The sequence below is a fragment of the Gallinula chloropus genome (assembly GCF_964237585.1).
Source record: "Gallinula chloropus genome assembly, chromosome: 5".
Taxonomy (NCBI): domain Eukaryota; kingdom Metazoa; phylum Chordata; class Aves; order Gruiformes; family Rallidae; genus Gallinula; species Gallinula chloropus.
The window spans coordinates 62,370,495-62,392,554 of record NC_140090.1 but is presented as its reverse complement, the minus strand read 5'-3'; the positions used below and the strand labels follow the sequence as shown (position 1 = coordinate 62,392,554).

Genomic DNA, 22,060 nt, shown 5'->3' with positions numbered 1-22,060 from the left:
CTCCAAATACAGGAGGTGCCAGGCAACCACTGGGGGTGCTGAGTGAGCGAAGGCACAGCTTTTTGAAACATAATACACTCCTAATTTCTAATGTGGTCTTCCCATTTTGAGAGCACTACTTTGGCGAGGAAGTGACCTGCCTTCCATCCTATGCTGGGGGAACAATCTTCATGCTGTTCAGCTTGTTGTCTCTCATTCATTGCCCTCTGCTTTCTAGGGCTGGCATTGCCTTTGCAGTTGCTCATGACCGACCTTGCTTTATGAGAATTGGTGATTAATCCAGGGTTGCCTGTATATGGAAGTTCTGGTTTTCCTTTCTGCTAGCCAAGATCATAAAGAAAATCATTTAGTATCTCAGTTCTCTACTAGTTTGTAGAAATATCTCACTATAGAATTTGAAAGTTTGTTGGGATTTTTTAAATACAGAGAAGGCATTTCCCCACTGTTGCACGCTATAAATTTGGAAAGTAATTTTAACCTGTTACTTGTTTGCCTAAAACATAAATGTTTAGTTCTGAGAGACAAACATACTTCAGCAATGGCACCTGTGTTTTTCTTATTATTTATTTGTTAATAGCTGAAGCATACATTGAAATCCCTTCCACTTGAATATACTGTCATAAGATCATTTTGCAGTTACTATCTGAAAAATGCAGTCCAAGCTGTGTTAGCCATTTTTAATTGGGCAGAGAAATAACATGACTGGATGAAGCTGATCTTAGCATAAGGTGTCTTCGGGGTAAGGTATATGATATAAAAGGCTCTTTTTACTGTCTGACGCTTCCTGAGAATTAACCTTCATTCATATTTAGACTTTATCATGGACAGGATTAGAATATCTGCAAACAGGAGCATTTAAGTCTTATAGATGTTTGACTATGCACTTGCATATATGCACACTCCTTATGATCATATTTATGTAATGCTTTCATACATAGGTACCCAGATCACCTAACTTATATTAAACAAAGCAAGACAGTTAAAAAATCTCTTCTCTGGAATGCTGGAGGAGGAGCTGCGTGTGTTTGGGAAGTGCTTGCAGATTTGCTGCAGAGAGTACAGATTGAGTTCTCTGAGATGTAACAAAGAGATCAGAATTTCAAGGCAGTAATTTACAGCTGTCTTTGGTTCTTGCTTTTTCACACTGTGGACCAGTTTTTAAAAAAGTGACAGTAGAAGGTATTCTTCTGTGTCCTTAATACTAGGGCAGTGAAACTGACTGAAGTCACAAGCCATGCAAGCTTATACCTCTGTTAATTCTTTTCCCCCTTACTTTAGATATGTGTGCCCAGGGACTTACAAACTCACCTGGTCAAATAAAAAAAAAAAAAAATGTGGAGAAAAGGAGACACTTGCTGTGCTCCCCTGGTCCCCTCTGTTACCTGACCGGGGCTCAGACAAATCAAGAAGCCATCAGTGGTTTAGATTATGTTTTTTCCCCAGCCTCACAGGCCATTAACCCAAATGCTGCTTCTGTTTCCAAACCTTGTCCTCTCCAGCTCCATGTGTATCACAGCTTCATTTCAGATACATAATTCAGTATCTGGAAAGCTGCTGTTTTAATGTAATATTAAACAGGCAGCAGCTCAGCAGGTGTCCCCAAGGTAAGGAAGGCAGCATGCTGCTGGCAGCAGCTGCTGGCTTCAAGCTTATCAAGATTTCTTTGTTTTGAAACAGAAGCTGGAAGGCTTTTTAATATACCATGTCATTGGCTGAGTAGCTCCTGGTTTCTGGCTGTTATCCTGCCTTTGACTGCAAGACAAAAATTCTTATAACACTGTGATGGCTGCATATAGTTCTGTGCGCTCAAGAAAGGAGCAGTGTGAGGAGATGGAAATGGAGGTGCCTCACTAGGCCAATAAATGTGCCCCATTTCCTGCTCTCACTTTTCTTAGTGGACCAACTGGGCTAAACATAGCTGTAGAGCAGGCCCACTGATGTCAGCGTTGTCAGAATGGGCTTTCTGCTTCTATAAACATAAAACTAAACAAATAGGCTGTCTATAGAGAGCATTCTGAGCAATGAAGATGATATTCTGCCAGTCTCACCCAAGTGCTGTTTCTCAGTGGCTTAAATATGTGTAGTTTTAATTTGTATAGCTAATGTCACTCTGGCAATAACAGTTAAACCAGCACCCCTGGTATTTCTGAGGAGTATATTACAACATGTGTTGAGCAAGGCTTTTTTTTTTTTCATTATTCCTTGGGATAAGAACTTCATCTTCTTTATTTGAATGTCATAAAATATATTGAAGTCTGGGTTTACCCAGAATATGTGGGTCCTAAACTGGCGTGTGTAAACTGCATGTGGTAAACCTGCTCCATCCCTTTACCGGGTGCTTGATTCTAAGCTTAGGAAAAGTAATACTTCTTGCTCTGGAGATATCTGGATTGTAGTTAGACTAACTAGCCAGAGTGAGCATCTATGCTGCAAACACACTCTCACATCAGAAGAAAGTTGCACTATCACATTTGGTTGTTGTGTGGGAGACTTCAGGACTTTTGGGGCACATTCCTGTAAATTGAGCATTTGTCTCCTTTCTGTGCTCCTTTATGGAAATTTTTTTAGTTTGCCCTGTTAGTAAAGAGACCCTATCTTGCTATGACTGTGATCTAGCTTTGATCAGAAGCCTTTGCTTGGAGTAAACTGTCAAAGAGCATAGATGGTTTGAAATACCTTCTCACAGTATAGTGTAGCATTTAGTAGGTGATAACATGCTTTTCTGAGAGACTGCATGCTGGCATAGTGAAGAAGAGGCTGTTGATCCAGGTCTTCAAATACAGGAGTTTTGTTTCTGGCAAATAACTGTTCTGGAGGAAGACTATGTGAGGACAGAGTGCTTGCGCTATAGTGCCATGCAGATCTGGGAAAACTATCAGAAGTACAAGGATTTCTGCAGGGAGGTCAGTTTACTGGAGTTTGCCCCAGTCCACAAGTACCAACATACACAGACAGGAAAGGTCGTACCAGCCCAGAGGTTGCTGTGTTCTGGAGGACCCGAAAAAGCAGCAGGTCAGTGGCTGACTGCACTGGTGCCGATGAAGTTTGACTACTGTGGGATTGGAAGCTTGCAAGGCAACGCTTGAAGTGCTTCTGTTGTGCATGATGGAAACTGTGACTAGTCCCAAACTAAAAATGTGCATCTGCAAGCAGTCATCCTGCACTGTGCTATAGCCTCCAGTGATCTGTACCTGAGTTCTACTGTCTCCCTCTATGATGCAAAGGTGACTATCTTAGCTTGCCAGAAGAAGAACTGTCTATGTGTGGGTCTTTGGCCTATCATGGAGGAGAGATAGAAGTATCAGGATGGGGATATAATGGAAGGGTACATCCATAGTGTTTCAGTATGCTGTAGTGGCAGTGAATGCTGTAAGCAGGACTTCCACTGGGAAATCCCTTGCGTGTAAGACACACACATTCTGTGCTACACTCCCTTGAATTTCAGGGGGAACGAGTCCACCAGCAGAAGATACGTCTCTGGACGAGCTGTTGTTTACCTAACAGGATCTTTTAATTTCTTTAAATTTGATCTAATTCAGCATGTCTTTTGAAAAGTGAAGTTATATCTGCTAATGATTAACCACTTTGCTTTTACGGACTTTTTGATAATGCTGTTAACTGGGAGGAATTTGTCCATTGCCAATGGGTGGAGATAATTAAATTGATTTTTTTTTTTCCTAAGCATTGTTCTGCTAGTGTTTCACTGGCAGCTGTCATAAAGTACAAAGAATTGTGGCTCCCACCTTTGCATCAGCACGTTAGTCATCCTCAGTTCTGTTCTGAGCAGCTGTCATGCTGACCCCAAGTGACAAATATAAATTCACCTTTTTTCTAAAAAGCACCACTGCTGTCAGAGTGCTACGTGATAGTCATGTTTAGAAGATTCATTCGTTACCCATTGCATAGCCAAATACATGAGAAGACTGCCACAGAACTGCTGTTCTGTGCCAACTATTGCAAGACTTGGATCAGAATATCCACAACTGAAGTTTGGAATTAGATCAGTAGTACTTCCATACACATTGTTTCATCATTAATGTTGGCAAGTATTTTTTCAAGTTTGCCAACATTTTGCCAAAGGCCTACACTATATATATTCTTGTGCACTTCAGTCCTTTTTCTGCACTAATGTGACAAATAGCTTCACTTTTGTAAAAACAAAGTCTGCAACTGTTGACTCCTTAAAGATAATCCATTTATTTGCTGCTGCAAAAACTGTGCTTGTAAAGCTTCAGTCACTTCATTGAAGAAAAAAATGTTTCTAATTGGCTTGAATTTCTGCAGAACTTTGTATTCAGTTTACAGATAAACCTGCCTCTGGTGTCTGCAGCCTAAGCTGTACCAGCTCATGGCTTCACTTCCAATCTTAGCTCAAAGTCCAGAGTGCTGGCTGAGATGGGAGACACGAAGTCCTTCAAAAATACTCTGAGGGATGTCTTTGGTTTCATGGTAGACTAGGTGCAGGGGAAAGAAAAAAATAGGTTTATGAGGGGTGAGGAGGAGAAGGTGGCTGCAGAGAGACTTATCTGGAAGGCATAAGAACCACTTTATTCCTATCAATGAGCAGACCAGGAAAATGTGAGCACAACAGTCCTCGAAGAATGCAGAAGCTTAATGATATCTTTCCAGTATGAAATTATTAAAGAAAAAAGATCAGACTTTGTCATTCAGACATTGTGGTAAGTAATTTCTTGTCAGGATTTAAAACTTCCTTTGACTCTCGTCTTCAATGTTAAAGATTTGAAGAAATTTATGAGAATTAGAAAATTGCTTGTGGTTGCATGGTAATGCATAAAAATTATCCATTAATTTTCATTCAGATATTTCAAAGCACAAAGTATCATCATCTTTGGTCAGGAAGGAATTTCCTCCCTTATTATAACATGTAAACATAACCACAGTTGGAGTATATAATTTGATACATCCCTCAGAAACATTGAGCACTTGCTGCTTTGGAGAACCACATTGGTAGAACTGTGGCCTGCTTTGCATAGATATGCCACTACTTTCTGAGTCTTTTGTACATACACTTGTAACTTTTATTGCACCTTCAAATTCATATTTGCCTTGATTTTACGTTTCTCCCACAATGTGCCTTTTAGAGGCAGGTGTGCAGCTTCTGACAGCAGCCTGGCCTCAATCTCTTTCCTGGGAGTGTGTGGCTTCTGCTGGCCTGAGAAAATACAGGTTCCTTCCCATCCAGACCAGAGGACATTGAAATGACCAGGAGCTCTATGTAGCCCAGGCAGTTCCATGGTCTAGGCTCACAGTAATGTTCTTGATTTGGAATACACTGAGGAAAGTCTGCAAGGGTTAGTTTTCTGGAGTGGAAAAACAGAGGGTAAAGGAAAGCGACCTGCTGTTGGGACAAGGCTGTCTATAGAACATACTGGAGAAGAAGCTGTGCAAGCTTTTCTCTCTCCTTCTTGTCATCCCCACTTGTTACCGCCACCACAGACTTGATTTTTGTTACAGGGTTAGCGTTGCCTTTTGAGAGAGGAAGAAATATTGGGGTATTTTTTTCTCCTTTTCTCCAGTGCACCTGTATAGAGGGAGAGAAGTTGTCTTTCTGTCATTCTCAGACAGACACTTCACGAGTTGAACAGCTTCCTCAGAGTTGGTGACGTGTTGGACAGATTTTGAAGAAAAGTTTTTGGAGCTCTGGAGCTTAAACAGAAGAAGATGAAGCACAGCTATACCCAGGTTCCTGACACCTTCAGTTTCTTTTCCAGTAGGAACTTTTTCCAGTGAGAAGCTGGTGCCAAGGTTTTGTTTTGCCTGCCAGGAAAAAGGTGTGTCAGTGTCATCAGAGGAAAACAGTGTGCCCTAAATTTGTCTGCTTTGTTAGCAGATAGTGGCATAAGACAGTGACTGTGCCACAGAAGCTGTTCATATATCTGTTATGATCTAGGTTTTGAAGTGATGAACATGTTCAGTCTCCACAGTAACCCCCCATCAGGAAATATTATTTGAGTCAAGAGACACAACTGTTTAATTGAGCAAACCATCACTTTTTTGACAGTCTAACCCCTGAGGCATTGTTGGACATAATTAGAATATCAGTACTCTAAAATTCATGCTCAGGATGAAACACACAAGTCACAGCAGAGGCAAAGTGGTGTCATGCAGCTCCTACCAATTGCTGTTGTAGTATTTACTCCTCAAGTTAATTATTTGTCATGTTTTAACCCAGCTAGCAGCTCAAACAACCCCACAGTGGTTTGCTCACTCTTCCCCTCCCCAGTGGAATGGAGGAGAGAATCAAAAAGGACAGAAAGGGAAGATTATACTGATAAGAATATACAAACCCAGCGATGCGCTACTCAAAGCTGATGTTCAACTAGTTGCCGAGCTGTGATCCTGCCTCCTGCTAGCTTCATATGACACCATATGAATGGAATATCCCTTTGGCCTCTCTGGGTCAGCTGTCCAAGCTGTGTCACCTCCTGGATTTTTGTGCACCCCCAGCTTGACCACTGGTGGGGTGATGTGAGAAAAAAAGGCCTTGGCTCTGTGTGAGCACTGCATTATCATCACTGTTTCCAGCACAATTCCAAAACAAAGCTCCGTACTAGCTGGTATGAAGAAAATTAACTCTATCCCAGTCAAACCCAGAACATTCTTGTTCATCAGCTCCTGTTTTGCATAGTTCTGCTGGCATCCTCAACTGGCTGTGACCATGTTGGAGAGGCTTCATCTCTTACTGCTAGATAGTAGAAGCTGATAAAAAAGCATAAAGAAATAACAATGCAACTAGCCTATAGGGATACTATATAGAGTTAGGGCACCCTTCACAGACTCCTGAAATCTTGCTGGTTAGGGAGGCAGCTTGATTGTTGTTAATAGCTGTTCCTTTTATGGAGCAAAGTAATTGTAGGCAGAAGCTGGAGGGAATGGTACCAATACAGCTCAGGCACAAGAAGAAAAAAACAAAACAATGAAGTACTGTAGTTGCTTATTATACTCGGGCTCATTTAAACTCTCAGTATTGGGCTGCTGCAGTAAAAGTGGCCCTCTCATGGTTGTGAATTCACCTTAACCAAGTTAAGCTGTACTTTGTGGACACACTGAGCAGCATATCCCAGACAACATAGTAATTTCTCTCTGAAATTTCAAATCATTAAAAATGAGGGGACATGAGAGCATTGGAGTTCTATTATACTTCTGGCATTTAAAATGTATTTATTACAACTTAAAAATGACTGATTTTTTTTTTTTTTTACTGAAACCTCATCTTAAGTAGACTTAGACATTACAAAACACTGAACATATGTAAGCAGATTTTATAAGCAGGTGTTTAAGGCAGAGTTTGCGTGCAATGCCTCTTTCCCTTTGGTTCTTAAAACTGTTCTTCCTTTCTCTTATCTTGCATCTTTTTTTCTTTTTTTTTTTTTTTTTTTCCTGTTTGCCATGGTTCCTGGAGCGTGATATCACTTGACAGAGTGTGGCCTATTTGGAATTTGGGTTGGATTATTTTCAAGGCTTTGGTTTACTTGTGAAGTGATTGGTAGCATTAACCAGTTCTTCAGTTTTATTAATAGCTAAATCTAGAGTAATACAGGTCACGTATGTTATCGAGCAAGACATCTCCAGACAGGGAGTGTCAAGCTAACCTGATACATTTTTTACACATAAAAGGCCAAAAGATTAAACTAAATCTTCATTTTTTGCATGTAGTTGTAGTAATCATATGCTTCATCCCGACAACTGAAATAGAGGACTTGCCTTAAGTTTTTAAGGCTTTTCTGTAATTTGTCTACCAGTACAGAGAGGCTGTAGTGCCTCTGCTCATGTTGAGTCTTGTCAGAACTTCTGCATAAGAAACCACAGTTCTGAGGTCTAATCTCTTTGTTGATGCTTTTTTAAAGCAGTCTGAAACCACAGAAGGCATGGGAGGGGAAAACAGATCACAGGACCTTTGGGTTAGTATATAGATGACAGTGGCTTTAGAGCATTTGGCTGCCTTTGCTTTACTCTTTGGGGTGCAGTCTAAGATATGGGATCTGAAAATCACTTAGGGACTGATGAAAATCCTCAACAGAGACTTCCAGTTGAAAATTTGATCATCATCTAACTTGTACCTATCATTAAACCTGATGGATTGAAGTACGTTTAAGGAAATTAGGGATTTAGATTTGACAGAAAAGTCAATGAGATTTTGGTGCATGCTTGTATATAAGAAAATTTGAGCTATGCTAACTTATGACCTGATCTTACTGAATACAAGGAAAGACATTTAAGGTTTCACTTTACTCACTGACACAATCAAATTAAAGTTGAACCTTAAAATCTCCTCAAACTCCTTCTAAACTCTGGAAAGAAAATGCTTTTCACCTATAACCATACATGTGTCTGTGGGAAAAATTGCCATTATGTTGTCCATTGAAGCAAAAACATAATAAATTTATTTTTTTATTCAAAGTTTGCTTCTTTTGTTTGTGCTCCATATGATATTAAAACCACAAACCTCTTTTTTTTTGGTTCTTAATTTTTTTAAGCTTTTAAAGTGGTTATGAGTTTATTCTCTCAACTTCCAACTTCCCATGTTATAGATGGGTGGGTATAAATATAGATAGGTACAAATATGAAGATAATGGAAAACACACATCCCTTTCTACAGCTGAATCTTTCACAGATCATACCTCTGTAGATCCTGATGTTTTCCTTATTTTTATCTGCCACTACTGTAAATTTCACCTGCTGTTTGTTCTGTAGTCACCTAAATAAAGCATTTCAAGATCAGTTTTGTACCCACAGCAAGTTTTCCCTGCTTTTGAAGGATCATCAACTAAAAAAAACAGCAGAAGAACAGTAGATTTCTTAAACTTTGCTAAAACAAATAAGCTGCATACTGCTGCCAGGTTAACCCAGGATTCCAATATGATAGACAGGATCTGTCTCTAGCATTCGTGCTCTTGGGAAACCTTGGCTGGGGAAGAGAGTGTTCAGGATAGACATTCAGCACTAGCCAGAATCAAAGACAATGCCTGAAGAAATAGAGTTAGGTTTCAGGTGACTATTCCAAGCAGTCTTAATGATGATTTGCTTGGTAACAATTCTTTTATTTCTTTTCATAATATGAAGATTAAGACTGGGGATCTTTGGGGATTTTTTCCTGCTGTGCAAAGAAAGATTCCCCCTAATAGAGCTGACCTTGAATCCCATCAAGATTATCTGCTTCATTTTTCACCTTCTTTCATTATCGGGGAGATCTTAGAGCCCCGAATCTGATACTTACATTTAAGACAATTGTAAAGAGCAGGGTCAGGGAAGATGAATCTTTGCAATTGTTCTTTCTAGCTGTGGGTGCTACTTTTTGTCCATTTGTCAAGGACTTCATTGCTGCTTGTTCCGAATCAAAAGTTTCCTGTCACTACTTGCTTTAGTACTGAGGGCAAACATGTCAGCTAGAGTTTGTGTTACCCACCAGCCACCCCTTTCATAATTCAGCCTTGAACTGCCGTTTGCCTCCCCACATGCTGCAGCAGCACGCACATGGCCAACTACATTTCATTCTTACTGAAAATACCAATCTACTATCCACACCAAAGCAATACATATATGTAAATATATACACGTACACAAGCATTTGTAATTGTGTACATTTTCAAGAGTTGATATAATGACAATACACAAGCACATCATTAAGAAGAATGATGCAAGATATGGGTGAAAGGCAAACCAGATGGAGGGTGGAGGGAAGGGAAACAAAACAAAAAGCTGCTAACTTCAGCAGAACCTGACAGAAGCTTTATTGAGAATAGAAAAGTTCCTCCTTTTATATACAGTGAGGCAGGAACATCTACTAGGAAGTCCAGACCTATTCCCCTTGAACTTCTCTTTCCATACAGAGAAAGGGGATCTAAGTCTTGACTTCATAAATGTTGACCTTAAGAAGGTTAAGCTTGTATGAATGAAGCTTAAGGCAAAGAAAAAATTCCAATATTTCCTTGCTGGAAACAGCTGTATAAAGGGAGAAGTACAACTGAATGTTTGTTACAGGTTCTTTGAACAGGAACACATGGAAGGACAGGTAAATACCATGTATTGGCAGTATTATGTTTTGTACTTTCCAGTGAAATCCCACTAGACTAAGGATGGTCAAAAAAGGAAGGATTTTCAGTAAATAGGGCTTTGAAGTGTGGGTTGTGATTGCTGTTGCTGTTGCAGCACTCCATCTGATCTTCAGCAGTCTCTTAGCCCCCGTCTTTCAGTATTTAATCTTTGCTCTTGTGGGGCATGGAAGAGCGCTGAAAGGAAGTCTGTTGTTAAGGATTAGGAGGTGGGACGTTAGTCTGAGTTGAATGCTCTTCAGCTGATATCAGCAGCACATGGCTTAAAGTCTGTATGAGACGCAGTTGCACAAACCACACGAGCAGACAGCATATGAGAGCAATTCTGCCAACTTTAACTAGTCTGGGCCTGGAAGAGAGAGAATTCATGCCATGCAGCTAGGGGCCTGGAGCTGTGCTGTTCCCCCAAGGCAGATACCTACCTGTGTATGCAAAGCAACTTGACAAAGGTACCTTGAGACAGGGTTGGCAAAGCAGAGAAGTCAGCTGGGACCTGCAGCCCTTTTGATGGTGAGCAGTAACAAAACAAGACACTTAATACTTCTAGGCTATTATATTTGCTGTATGCACTTGTACAGTTGCCATCATCTTTCCAGGCCTTGAAGTTGTTCAGTTTTTCTACACCTGGGAGGGAGGCAAGTAGCAACACCAGCTTGCTTGATGGATAGGGATGGAATCTAATGCATATTGTCCAATGTGCACTGGAAATCCGCAATAGAGCAGGTGATTGAATGCAGGATCTTCGGGCATAGGTTAATGCTGAAACAGATGGACTATTCATCCCTAAAATCACCTGCTTCTGTCACATCTATTGAGGAGCTTGCATTCTGTTTGCATTTGCAGACAGTTTTATTTTTCCTTATGAAAGTTGCTTTGAGCAGAAGGACTGGAATTGTCTGCCTGTGGCAATAATGAGCTACACAGAGTTGGTCTCTGAGGACCAGTCTTGTTTGTATAGGTCCTTGATTAAAAAGGACTGGGAAGTTCTGTTCAAGGGAATGTAAAGCCTTTGCGTGTATTTAAAGTTGTGACCAGAGTGTTCCTGGTCCTGAGTGGCCAGAGACCTGTTTGATTCATGCAGTAGAATTAGTGCTTGTATGCTTCAGTAGTTAATGGATAGAGCTCCATAGAGGTTTGAACACAGTATCAGAATGCAAACTTCATGTTGCTGAGAGACAAAACTGAAATTGCGTATCCAAGTGTTTCTAAGCAGAAAGGTTTAAAATTGTTTTCCTAAAACAATTTTGAAAGACTAGGGTGTTTGAATTGATACAGTGTTATTGTTTCCAGTTCAAATCCAAACCAGGATTCCTGCTTTGTGTCTGAGCTCAGAAAAGAAAGTACCTGTGAATTTCAGGTAAAATTCTGGATGTTTGAAGAAAAGGTGTATATGGCATTGTTTCCTTGAGTTTCTTTTAAGAAGATCTTAGTGTTTTATTTTAGCTGTTTCTTGTTCTTGTGACTACCAAGACTCAAAATCTGTTGGAATGTTACAACAACAGAGATATGTCTGAACTCTGTCCTTCAGAGAAGTCTAGTTCTGCTTGTTGCCTCAATAATGTAGTGAAAGGAGCAAGCTGTGTGTGTAAAGGAACATGATAAAAATGTTATTTAAAAACCAAATAGTTTACAGGTGGGTCTGCATGCTCTGACACTGCATATTCACATCATGCTAACATACAAGGATTTCTCTAAGCAGCAATTCTGAACTGCATTTTTGTTTCTGAACTAGCATCCACACATGGATTTGTCTTCATCTGCTTTTACTTCTGTGACAAGTCAATACTGACTCTCCCACAGGCAGCTTGTAGGGTCAGGACCTTGCTCCTATTTAAAGTTTCATTGGAGAAGGTCAACCACAGAGAAGCTGTATGTAGTTTTTGGCAGAGTTTCAGGTCTAGCATGCACAGGAATCTTTTTTTCCATCCTGTTTTTACTTTTTACAGACTCAAATAGAAGTATACATGTTTTTTTTTTTCCCCTAAATGCTTATGTGAAAAGGGTACACAAAGGTTTAGAAGGTAGCTGGCTGGTCCAAAGTAACATCTTAATGGAATGAGAATTGTAGTCAGGTCCCTGTGGTTCAGTGATTCAGTGTGAAGTTGCTGAGACACCACTTCTGCAGAGGTCCAGTAAGAAATTGTCTTCATCATTCTCTGCTTATTGTGCTTCATCTGGCAATATTTGAATGGGATGGTTCAGCTGTTCTGATGAAATTTACTATCTGTAATTAATTCTATGCTAAGATTCTGGTCTCTTCCTGTCCTTTATGGCTTTGGTGGGCAAGATGCCTGCTGGGTGCCTCTACATTTAAGAACTAGATCTATGTTTCACATTGACCAGACCTACTTGTTTGCTGGTGGTGTGACCTGTACAGCACATAATTGCGTCATTCCTTTGAAGGGTTAGCTTAATCTTACCCCATCTATCTGCCAGATGCCAGATCCTGAACCCCTGTTTCTGATGTATGCGATATGATGCTTGCTATCATATCTCCTCTAAGACATTTGGTTGTGAGAGGGTGTAGTAATAGGTACCAGGTAAGGTACAAGAATTAGAGCTGGTGACCTCTGCTTTCAGACTAATTTCTTGCTCTGACGGTTCTGTGTGTAATGGATGAGGTATGCCCTTCTTGTTGCAGAATATGGTGCTGCACTGATTTATTCAGATGCCTGAATCCTAGCCTTGAGCTAAGGAGCTTCATATATCTTAAGGAATATGAATCATTCAGTGAATTCAAAATGGGAGACTGTCTGAGAGGATGTTATGAGCAAGGAAGCAGAATTTTGATGCATGTGGAGGAAAAGCATAATGTTTGTTTTTTTTCTTAAGTTGTATATCTTTTCTTATGTCTAGTCCCAGGTGGCCGTTGTCTCTTCTTTATTGAAAGGCTGCCTTAGTTTCCCAGTTCAGTGAATTTCTTCTCACAAAACCCAAAAAATGCTTCCCAACACACCATATTTTACCCCTTTTGCTTTGCAAATCAGCACATGATCCACGAGTGTGTCTAGGCCAGGAAAGGATTAATAGCAAACAAAAAGCACTTCCTTGGCTTGCAGGCAGCTTCCAGCTTGCTCCTTTCTCCAGATTAGAGAGGATTTAGGCTGTGCATGTTCTATGTGCACTAAATCAGTTCTGCAGAAAACACCGAATACCATCATCCTGCTCTTATCTCTGAATTCCATGGACAGGCAATCTCAGCTGCTCATCACAGGCTGGCAGCTCTTGCTTGCCAGTAGATACTGAAAGCCACGTCAGTGTGGAAATGAGAGTGACACAACAGCTAAAATATCTCCATAGTGAAGCCAGAGGCAGTTTCCATGGTGATGGAGAAGCTCCAGGCCACTAGTGATGCAGCTGCTGTGTTGGACAGGATCAGTAGCCTTTTTGTACAGAGGCTGTTCCAGTAAAGCTTTTATGTGTTTATGTGGCCCTTGTTGGGTTGTATCCAGCTCTGGAACATAAAGGGAAGGGTGAAGGGAAGATTTAAACTGACTGAAGTGAGTAAAAAGAAATCAGGAAAAGGAGAGAATGTTATTAGTCTTTGAGTATCCACAATTGACAGATGTGTATAAAGGATTGAGTGTATTTGGTATTCAGTGCATTTGATATTCTGGTCAGTCCTTTCCTGAGATATTGTGTGCCGATGTTACTAACTCCTAAAGCTCTTGTTTCGAGTGGAAGAGTTAGATTCATATCCCCAAGTCTGAACTCCTCTTCAAAACATTCTGAATTGGATAGAAAATCAGAATCAGTTTCTTTTTCTATACTGAGACTAGAAATTCCCTGGGACTTGGGGAAAGTGGATTGTCTTGCAGCTTTTGCATCTCAAGCACTAAAATGCCTTATGATTCACTTGGTCCCCTATTGGGAAACAACCTCTCGGTACCTCAGTGCAGATATGTGGAATGCATTTTGTTTCTTCCTGCAGCAGCTTACAGCCTGTGCTTTCGGTTTGCTTATTGCTGGAATAGCAGGTGCAACATTTCCAGGTTTCCACACTGGAAATGCATGTTTTTCTCTTCTTTGATCTTCTACCAACTTGTGCTTTGTGGATGCTGCAACGCATGAGTAGGAATTGTGCATAAAAGTGCTCAATTAAAATAACCATTGGATGATTTTGACCTGGACTTTTGGTGGTTTTAAACATCAGTTGCTCAGTTCTGAACTACATGCTAAAAGAGATTTGTATTCTGTCTTTCAGGTGGTGCGGGGGACCGGGAAAAGATGCCTGTCAATCATGAGGCTTTCCTGCTCATGGCTAATTCCCAGAGTGAAATGGAAGATTGGGTGAAAGCCATCCGGCGGGTTATATGGGCTCCATTTGGTGGAGGTATTGCAAATAGCTCACATGCACATAAATTAAAACATTTGCCTCAAGGTAAAACATATTCTTGTGATACTAGGATATGTGTAACAGTGTAAAATCACTGAGATGCCTAGATAAGCTCTTGTTTGTCTGAAGTGTTTTGCAGCAAGGGGATTGGATTCATTGTTTTTGCCAGGGGATGAAGGGGAATGGGAGAAGAGGGCACATACAGGCTGTATAGCTGACTTAGTCAGAAATAGGTGATGATCAAAAAGGTGTCACTATTGTTAGTGCTCCCGTTTTTACAGCTAATTGTGAACTATTCTATGGACCTTTCTTATCCTTATGGACACAAAGCAGAATGTCCATTTATTTCAGTTTTACCACAAGGGCAGATGCCCATCTTTAACCTCCTTACAACCAGAGGCAGCAAAGCTTTTCAACTAGCTAATGTAGAGCCCAGTTGAGAAGAAAAAGCTTCTACTGGCTTCAATGGGGGTGTAGCCTGAGGAAGAACAACAGGGGCAGGCTGCATGAACACCTGTAAGATAATACAGCTGTTGACAATTCCTGTAGTTAGAATGAACAAAATGTGCAGACTCTGTGTGGATATTACACCACAATCTTAAAATTCTCAAGTCAGAGGATTAGATAGGTGGTGGTTTTGTGCTTTAGCAAAGAACAAGGGCTCGTGGATGTTTTCTTCTGGGTTCATTGTTAGTGACAGCAGCTGCTAGCTTGGTACTGGACACTATGCTTTGAAGTGCCTTGTGTGCTACTAAATGGAGTTCATGTAAATAGTGGTATCATATACAGATAGTGATATCGACCTCTTTTGAGAAGTACAGATAAAAAAGTGCCAGATAAGGGTTAGGTAATACAATTATTTTTGCTGAAATGCAGTTACTAGTTTTCCTGGATCTAGAGGAAAAAAAAAAGTGACCTTGATGCAGTTGAGGGGGGCTGAAGTATCACAGGGTCACTAAGAAGACACAATGTTCGTTAGTAACATTTATCTTGGAGTTTGTTTTGGTTGGGTTTTTTTTTTCTTTTAAGTGACTCTTACAGTTTTGAGTCTCTCTGTAGCAGCATTTGCTTTGTCTGGAGGAGATACAATTGGTACTGATGATGTGATTTTTTTTTTTTCCTAGGCCCTTCTTTCACTTAGCAGAATGGGTGTATGTAGAAAGGCAGCTTGTACGTGATTCTGTGAGGTTGCGTGCAATACTGTTGTGCTGTGGGCAGAACAGCTAATTTCTGTTTCACTAATAGAACCTGATATACCATGATTTCTCCTCAAACCTGAGTATATGCTTGGTTTGCTTTTCTGCTGAAGTCTGGTCAACAATGAAGGGTCTTTCAGATTGACCTCAGCGCTGGTCTCTGCAGTTCCTCCATCAGAAGTCTCAGAATCACAGAGATGGTATTTCTGAGGCCCTTTGTAGTGGACCTTATAGTGTGCATTTTACAGCTTTGCTATGTGCATCAAATGAATACTGTGAGGAAAAAGGAGACATTCAGTCATGACAAATGGTACACGTTCCAGCAACAGCCGCCTCCTTTAGGGCGTGATGTTGTCAGCACTGCTGGTATCAGTGCAGCTTTGGCCTCGGTTTTGTTAGTGTTCATGTCTTGTCAATCTTTTGGAATGGTTCCAGAGCAAGAATAATTTGTAAAGTTTTCAAGTAATAAATAATTAAAAATCCTAAGATCTAAAACCAATACCCCCCAAAAAATCCCAGCCCAAAATATAAGAAAGGCATAAAAGCAGGGATGGATTTCTTTTTGTTTGTTTCTTTATGGGGGCACTATTGTCTTAATTAATCTGATCTTTTTCTATACTTCTAAACTTCTTTATAAAGCTATTGGATAACATTTTGGCTTTGCTTTAAATGAGGCAGATACTCTTCTATTTGATTCCATGGAACTGATGCTTTATGAGATACCAAAAAATGCAAAATGAAATAATAAGAATGAAGGAGCATCGCAGGGAGGAATACAACTCTGTGTGTGTGTGTGAATACAGCAGTGTGTGGGGGGTGGTATACAGCAGCTGTTGTTTATTGCTGTTTTCACATGCTGCAGATTTGATCTGGTTCCATCAATGTTGGCGTAAAGGTTGCTTTGGCTGTTGGTGAGAGCTGGATTAAGCCATGTAGAAGAGAAACACTGCTGTTTGCAGTGTTGGAAAGAATTGCATTTATTTGTTGATGTTTTTCCTCTACCTGTGCATAAAAACTACCCAAGAGCATGGGTACAGCCTGGGCAGTCTGCCTGGCCTGAGCTCTACCCTAATACACAAATGCATCAGTCTAAAGCTAGCTTAGCTACGTCTGCTTGGTAGTCCAAGCTGCACAAACAAATTCTTATGCTATGGTTTCATCACTTCTCTGAGCTGACTGAAGTGCTTGCTAGCTGCTGTCGGGCATGGTCTTTTCACGCCTTGAAGCCATGTGTTCCCACCACGATTCATTGTGCTAATAACAGTGGTTATGCAGCTGTGCAGTAGGAAATAATGTGGCAGGAAAAAAAGAGGGAAAGGTTGTTTTGTAGGTGGATTGGCTCCCAGGCCTGCTAACCATGCAGTTGCAGAACCAACACAATAAGGACAGTGGTGAGAAACGATGGAGTGAAGGAGAAATGATTGGATGGAAGGGGGCACGCTTACTCATTCTGATGGTAACCAACACATAAATTGGCTTAGAGAAACTATGGAGCTGCATCCTCAATCTCTTTGCACTTCATACAGTTTTTATAGGAATGTCAATGACTAGGAAATAATTAAGATGCTCAAATTACTGTTTTCAAATCATTTATTCCAAATGGTTTTAGCCAGTTGGGGGGAATGATCAAGCCTACTCCCCCTCCATCAGAATCAGAGCAGGGCAAATTCCCTGTGAATGAAATCCCAGCTTAGTTCAAATGTAGGAGGACAGTAAACATAGCTATGTCTGTGTTTTAGTTGAATAATTTGAACTCTGCTTTTCTACCACCACTAATTTGAGAGCCAAGCCTTATCTATCGACACTTCTTAATATACAAAGCTGAAGGGATGGGGGAGGAATTAAAGAGCAGGCTTCATTATTAGTATGTAAATATCCAGCCCTGGAGAAGGTTGATATGGTGGAAAAATGAATTATGCCAAGATAAAAGGGGAGGCTTAGCCACACTTTAATCTTTGCTGATGTATTGAAGAAATATAAATCAAAAAGGTTGAGGGTATCTCCTTACGTGTTGATGTGGGCACATGAACTGTGTTTAAAGGTGAACAACAAAAGCTTCTTAAAATAAAACAGAAAACTCCCCAAAGCTGCTGAGGATCCCAAATTATTAATAGGAGACACATTGAGGCTTAAAAGCCACATGGAATGTGTGCTTTGAAATACACTTCAAATGCGGCCTTAGAATTAAATCTTAGAGTTCCTGTGTCTTTTGAAGAGTTTTCCTGTTTATAGGGAAAAGAATTTCTAACAAGTTTCTCTGAGTTTCAGGCACTTGAATTCTTGAGTATAGTCCATTTCATTAGGAGCAGAAGATTTTATAAACTGAGCTTTGAGAGTACTCTATGTGTTTTCATTATGTCTTTAAGTGTAAAGTTTGTTACAGTGACTTGATAAAAATGAGTTTGGAGCGCATTCTGACAGAGGGTGATAAAAGACATTCCCTATGATCCTTCTTACCTCCATGAAAAAGAAGTTTTACTTGGAGTTTACATCACTAAAAGTTTATCTGGAGAGCCTCTCTGTGCCCTACAGTCATGCTGTTCTACAGCTGCTCTGCAATACGGAGGGGTTGTAGCAGCACCATAGGTTTGTGGCCATGGGCTTGGATGAGAGTGAGCATGCCAGCGTCCTCCAAAGGCTGATGCGTTGAAAGTGTTTGGTGTAGTTGGAGGAAAGGAGTACACACACTCTGTACATGTGCAGTGGGACTGTACTTCTAGTGTGAAGAAATACAGCTACTTTAAGGAAATCCCATCTGCTTACCTCTCAGTTGGCATGTCTTCCTCGTTTTTGTCTTGCATCAGATGTAAAACATAATGAGTTTAGGACTGAATTTTGAGCCATGTGGTACAAAGGCTGAGTTTTTTGGTTCCTGAGTTGAAAGCAAAGTGGCGTAACTCTAACAGCTCTGCACACGACTGCACTGCATGTGTTAATCTTGTGTTGTGTTTGTGTTTGTTTTCTTCTGTTTACATACTCTTACTTTCCATGAGAAGCTCCTTGCTCCTCTGCCAGAAATGCATGTCACAGCCCCTTTCTTTCTTTATTACTTATACCAACTTATCATCATCATCGTGCCAGGCTTTCATCAGTTCCTTGTGATGAATGGGAGGTGAAGCAGTTGGAAAGGATGTACTTCCCTTAGGCAAACATGGAGAGCTTTACTCTGTGACAAAGTACTTATGCTGCAAGAGCTCCACAAGTGGTTTCTTCATGCAGGAGGAATGGTCAATTTTTAACTGGCGGGCTCTGAAGAAGGGTCCACTGAGGATGCCACTCTACTGTCGTTACTTCCAGTACACTTTTCCATATAGATAAACCATGATGTATGCATTCTTTCTTCTTCAGCCAGCAAAACAGTGCAGAGAATGCTTTTGCAGGCCCTGTGCAGACCATGTCTTATATTAAGGGAGAGCTGCAAACTAGGGACGAGTCTCCGAAGAATAATTTCACGCCTGGCTCAATGTCATTATGAGTGGTGGAATAATAGCCCTACATATGCTGAAATAGGGATCCTGTTTTAGATGGGTAAATGCCTTTCAGATAACATCTGCATGAGAGCAAAACACGACTGTTTTATTGATATTAGATGCATGTCCACCAGGTTGTCAGACAGTTTAGGAGCTAGGATATGATGTTAAGTCTTGGGAACCTGGAGTTTAATTTCTCCACCTGTAAAATGGGTATTTTTCAGTTACTGTATTAAGAACGTAGAATCATAGTGGTGAATTTAAGATGCTAAGATGCAGTAATGAAGAAAAAGGAGGTGGCTTCTCTAATCTACCCAGTGTGAAGACGGACAGGAGGTTTCTGTTCCCTGTATTGCTAGAGGGGTCCCAGAGTGAGAGTCTCAAGTGGGATTCCTGGCTAGGCCAAAAGGAGCTCTTTCACTAGATGGTGGTGGGGCTTCCCTTGTTCAGACTCCCACAGGTGCATGGGGAATGGTACTAAGTGTTTGTTGTGCCTTATATTTGCCATTATCTCTGCACAGAGATAGCTGGTGCCTGATGCAGCTTATCAGTGTTTGCTCTTCAGTGTTGTCTGATGCTAGGAGATGGGCCCAGCCAAGGGAAGAGGAAGATGAGAGGAGTTATGTGTTCAGATATCTGCCCAAAACTAGGGGATGCACAAATTATCTGTGAGGAGATGCTGATTAGCCTTACACCAGGCAAAGGTATCACTTGTGTGGTACACTTGTGAAGTTAGAAACTGAGACACAGAGAAAGTTTTAAGATCTGTTTTTGAGATCTGATAGTTGTTTTTTTTCTAAATTATCTGTCATATATATCTGGGACTTCTATTACTGCTTTATGACCATCATATTTTGCCATCACGCTGCAGCCTTGAGGTAGTGTCCTAAATTTTTTAAAGGAGGAATCTGAGTTATTGAGCAATACAGTAACTTGCCTTAGGTCACAATATCTATAAAAGAGCCACTCCAAAGGCATTGTTCAGCAAGGCAAAAGAAGGATCACAGCCCTGGAACTCAGGAGAGCAGAGTTTGGCCTTCTCACATTTATGCTTGGAAGAATCCCATAGGATATGGTCCTGGAGAGAAAAGGAGTCCAGGAGACCTCATTGATCTTTCAAGGATTACTCTCTCCAAGCTTAAGAGCAGTCTTTCTCCATGTGGAGGAAATCAAGCAAAGGTGGCAGGAGGCCTACATGGATGAAAAAAAGAGCTCCAAATATAAAGTTCAAACCAAAGAAGGAAGCATAGAAGAAATGGAACCAGGGACAGGTTACCTAAAAGGAATATAGAGAAAACTCTCTGAGCATCCAGGAATGGATTTAGGAAAACATTCCATAGCTCCTGAAGCCAGTGGAAAAACCCTGGAACAGAAATACTTCTGAGTAGAAGATGATCTGTTTAGGGAACAGTCAGAGAAAATGGATATACCCAAGTCCATGGAACTTGATGGAATCTGTGCACAAATGCCGAAGGAGCTGGCTAATGTGTTAAGACACTCGTGATGGTCTTTGAAAATACATGGTGACTGGGTGAGCTCTCTGGATACTCCTATCTTCAAGAAGGAGAACCTAGGGAACTGCAGGCTGGTCAGCCTCACCTCTGTTGCCGGGAGGGCGATGGAGCAAACCCACCCAGAAATAATTTCCAAACATATTAAGATCAAAATGTGACTGGGAGTAGTTAGCTTAGATTTATGAAGGGGAAGTCATGGTTGACCAACCTGATAGGATGAGGAAACAGCAGTGATTATTGTTTATCTTGACTTTAGCAAGTCTTTCAACATTGTCTCATGTAATATCCTCATTCACAGATTCATAAAGTACACACTAGATAAATAGACAGTGAGGTGTAGTGAAAACTAGCTGAAGTGCTCCACTCAAAGGATTGTGATCAGCAGCCCAAAGTCCATCTGAAGGCCAGTCATTAGCACCCCAGGGGCTGATATTGGAGCCAGTACAGCTTATTAGTTTCATTAATGACTGGATAGTAGCACAGAGTACACCCTCAGCAAGCTTGCAGATGATATTGAGAGGAATGGTTGGTGCATCAGGTGGTAGTGCCATCAGGGACCTCAACAGGCCAAAGAAATGAATGGACAGGAAGCCAATGAAGTTCAACACACAGTAATGCAAAGTCCTGCACCTGGGAAGGAACAAATCTAGGCAACAGTACACTCTGGGGGCTGACCGACTGGAAAGCAGCTTTACAGAGGAGCACCTGGGATGCTGTTGGACAAATTGAACATGAGCCAGCAATGCACCCTTGTGGCAAAGAATGCCAACAGATTTCTGGATGCTTTAGGGATAGCACTGCCAGCAAGTTGAGGGAGGTGAGCCTTCCCCTCAACACTGGTAAGACCACATCTGGAGTGCTCTGTCCTTCTCTGGGCTCCCCAGGAAAAGGATGTGGGCTTACTGGAGTGAGTCCAGTGAAAAGCCACTAACTAAGATGATTAAAGGATTGTGGCGAAGTGATATACTAAGAGAAGCTGAGAAGGCTGTGACTGTTTAACATGGAGAAGAGAAGGTTCAGAAAAGGATCTTATCAGTGTGTATAAATACTTGATGAAAGGGTGTAAAACTAAACCTAAAGCATATCAAGAGAAAAAGGTATTCCTTAACAACTTCTGAAGATTCTACCTTCAGATGGCTGTTCCGCTTCCATGTAAAATTCCTAAATTTCACATCTCTTTGGTTCACTCTTTGTGTGTATGTCATCTTTAAAGCTGCTGGCTAAAGGTTTTAAGTGACATTCAGTACAAATGCCCAAGCTTAACTGGGCTCTGAGTGGAGGCTGTGCAGTAGCCTGGTCATCACAGCAGAAATGGGAGGATCCAGGGAACTACAGGCCTGTCAGTCTGACCTCAGTCCCGGGGAAGATCATGGAGAGGGTCATCTTGGGAGGTATCATGCAGCACATGCATGATGGCCAGGGGATCAGGCCCAGTCAACATGGGTTTACAAAAGGTAGATCCTGTCAAACT

General features: G+C 41.0%; 1 protein-coding gene across 2 annotated transcripts in view; it reads left to right on the top strand.

Annotated features, from left to right (window-relative positions):
- Window positions 1-22,060, top strand: part of ARHGAP22 (Rho GTPase activating protein 22) — a gene marked incomplete at its 5' end in the record, with an annotated part of 146,538 nt that overhangs the window by 92,910 nt on the left and 31,568 nt on the right. Inside the window, one exon of one of the 2 annotated variants that reach the window (XM_084265278.1) lies at window positions 14,278-14,406. In XM_084265278.1, the coding sequence (XP_084121404.1) occupies window positions 14,278-14,406 (129 nt within the window). Of the gene's footprint in view, window positions 1-14,277; window positions 14,455-22,060 lie in introns of both variants that reach the window. The other variant, XM_084265277.1, reaches the window with a different exon arrangement.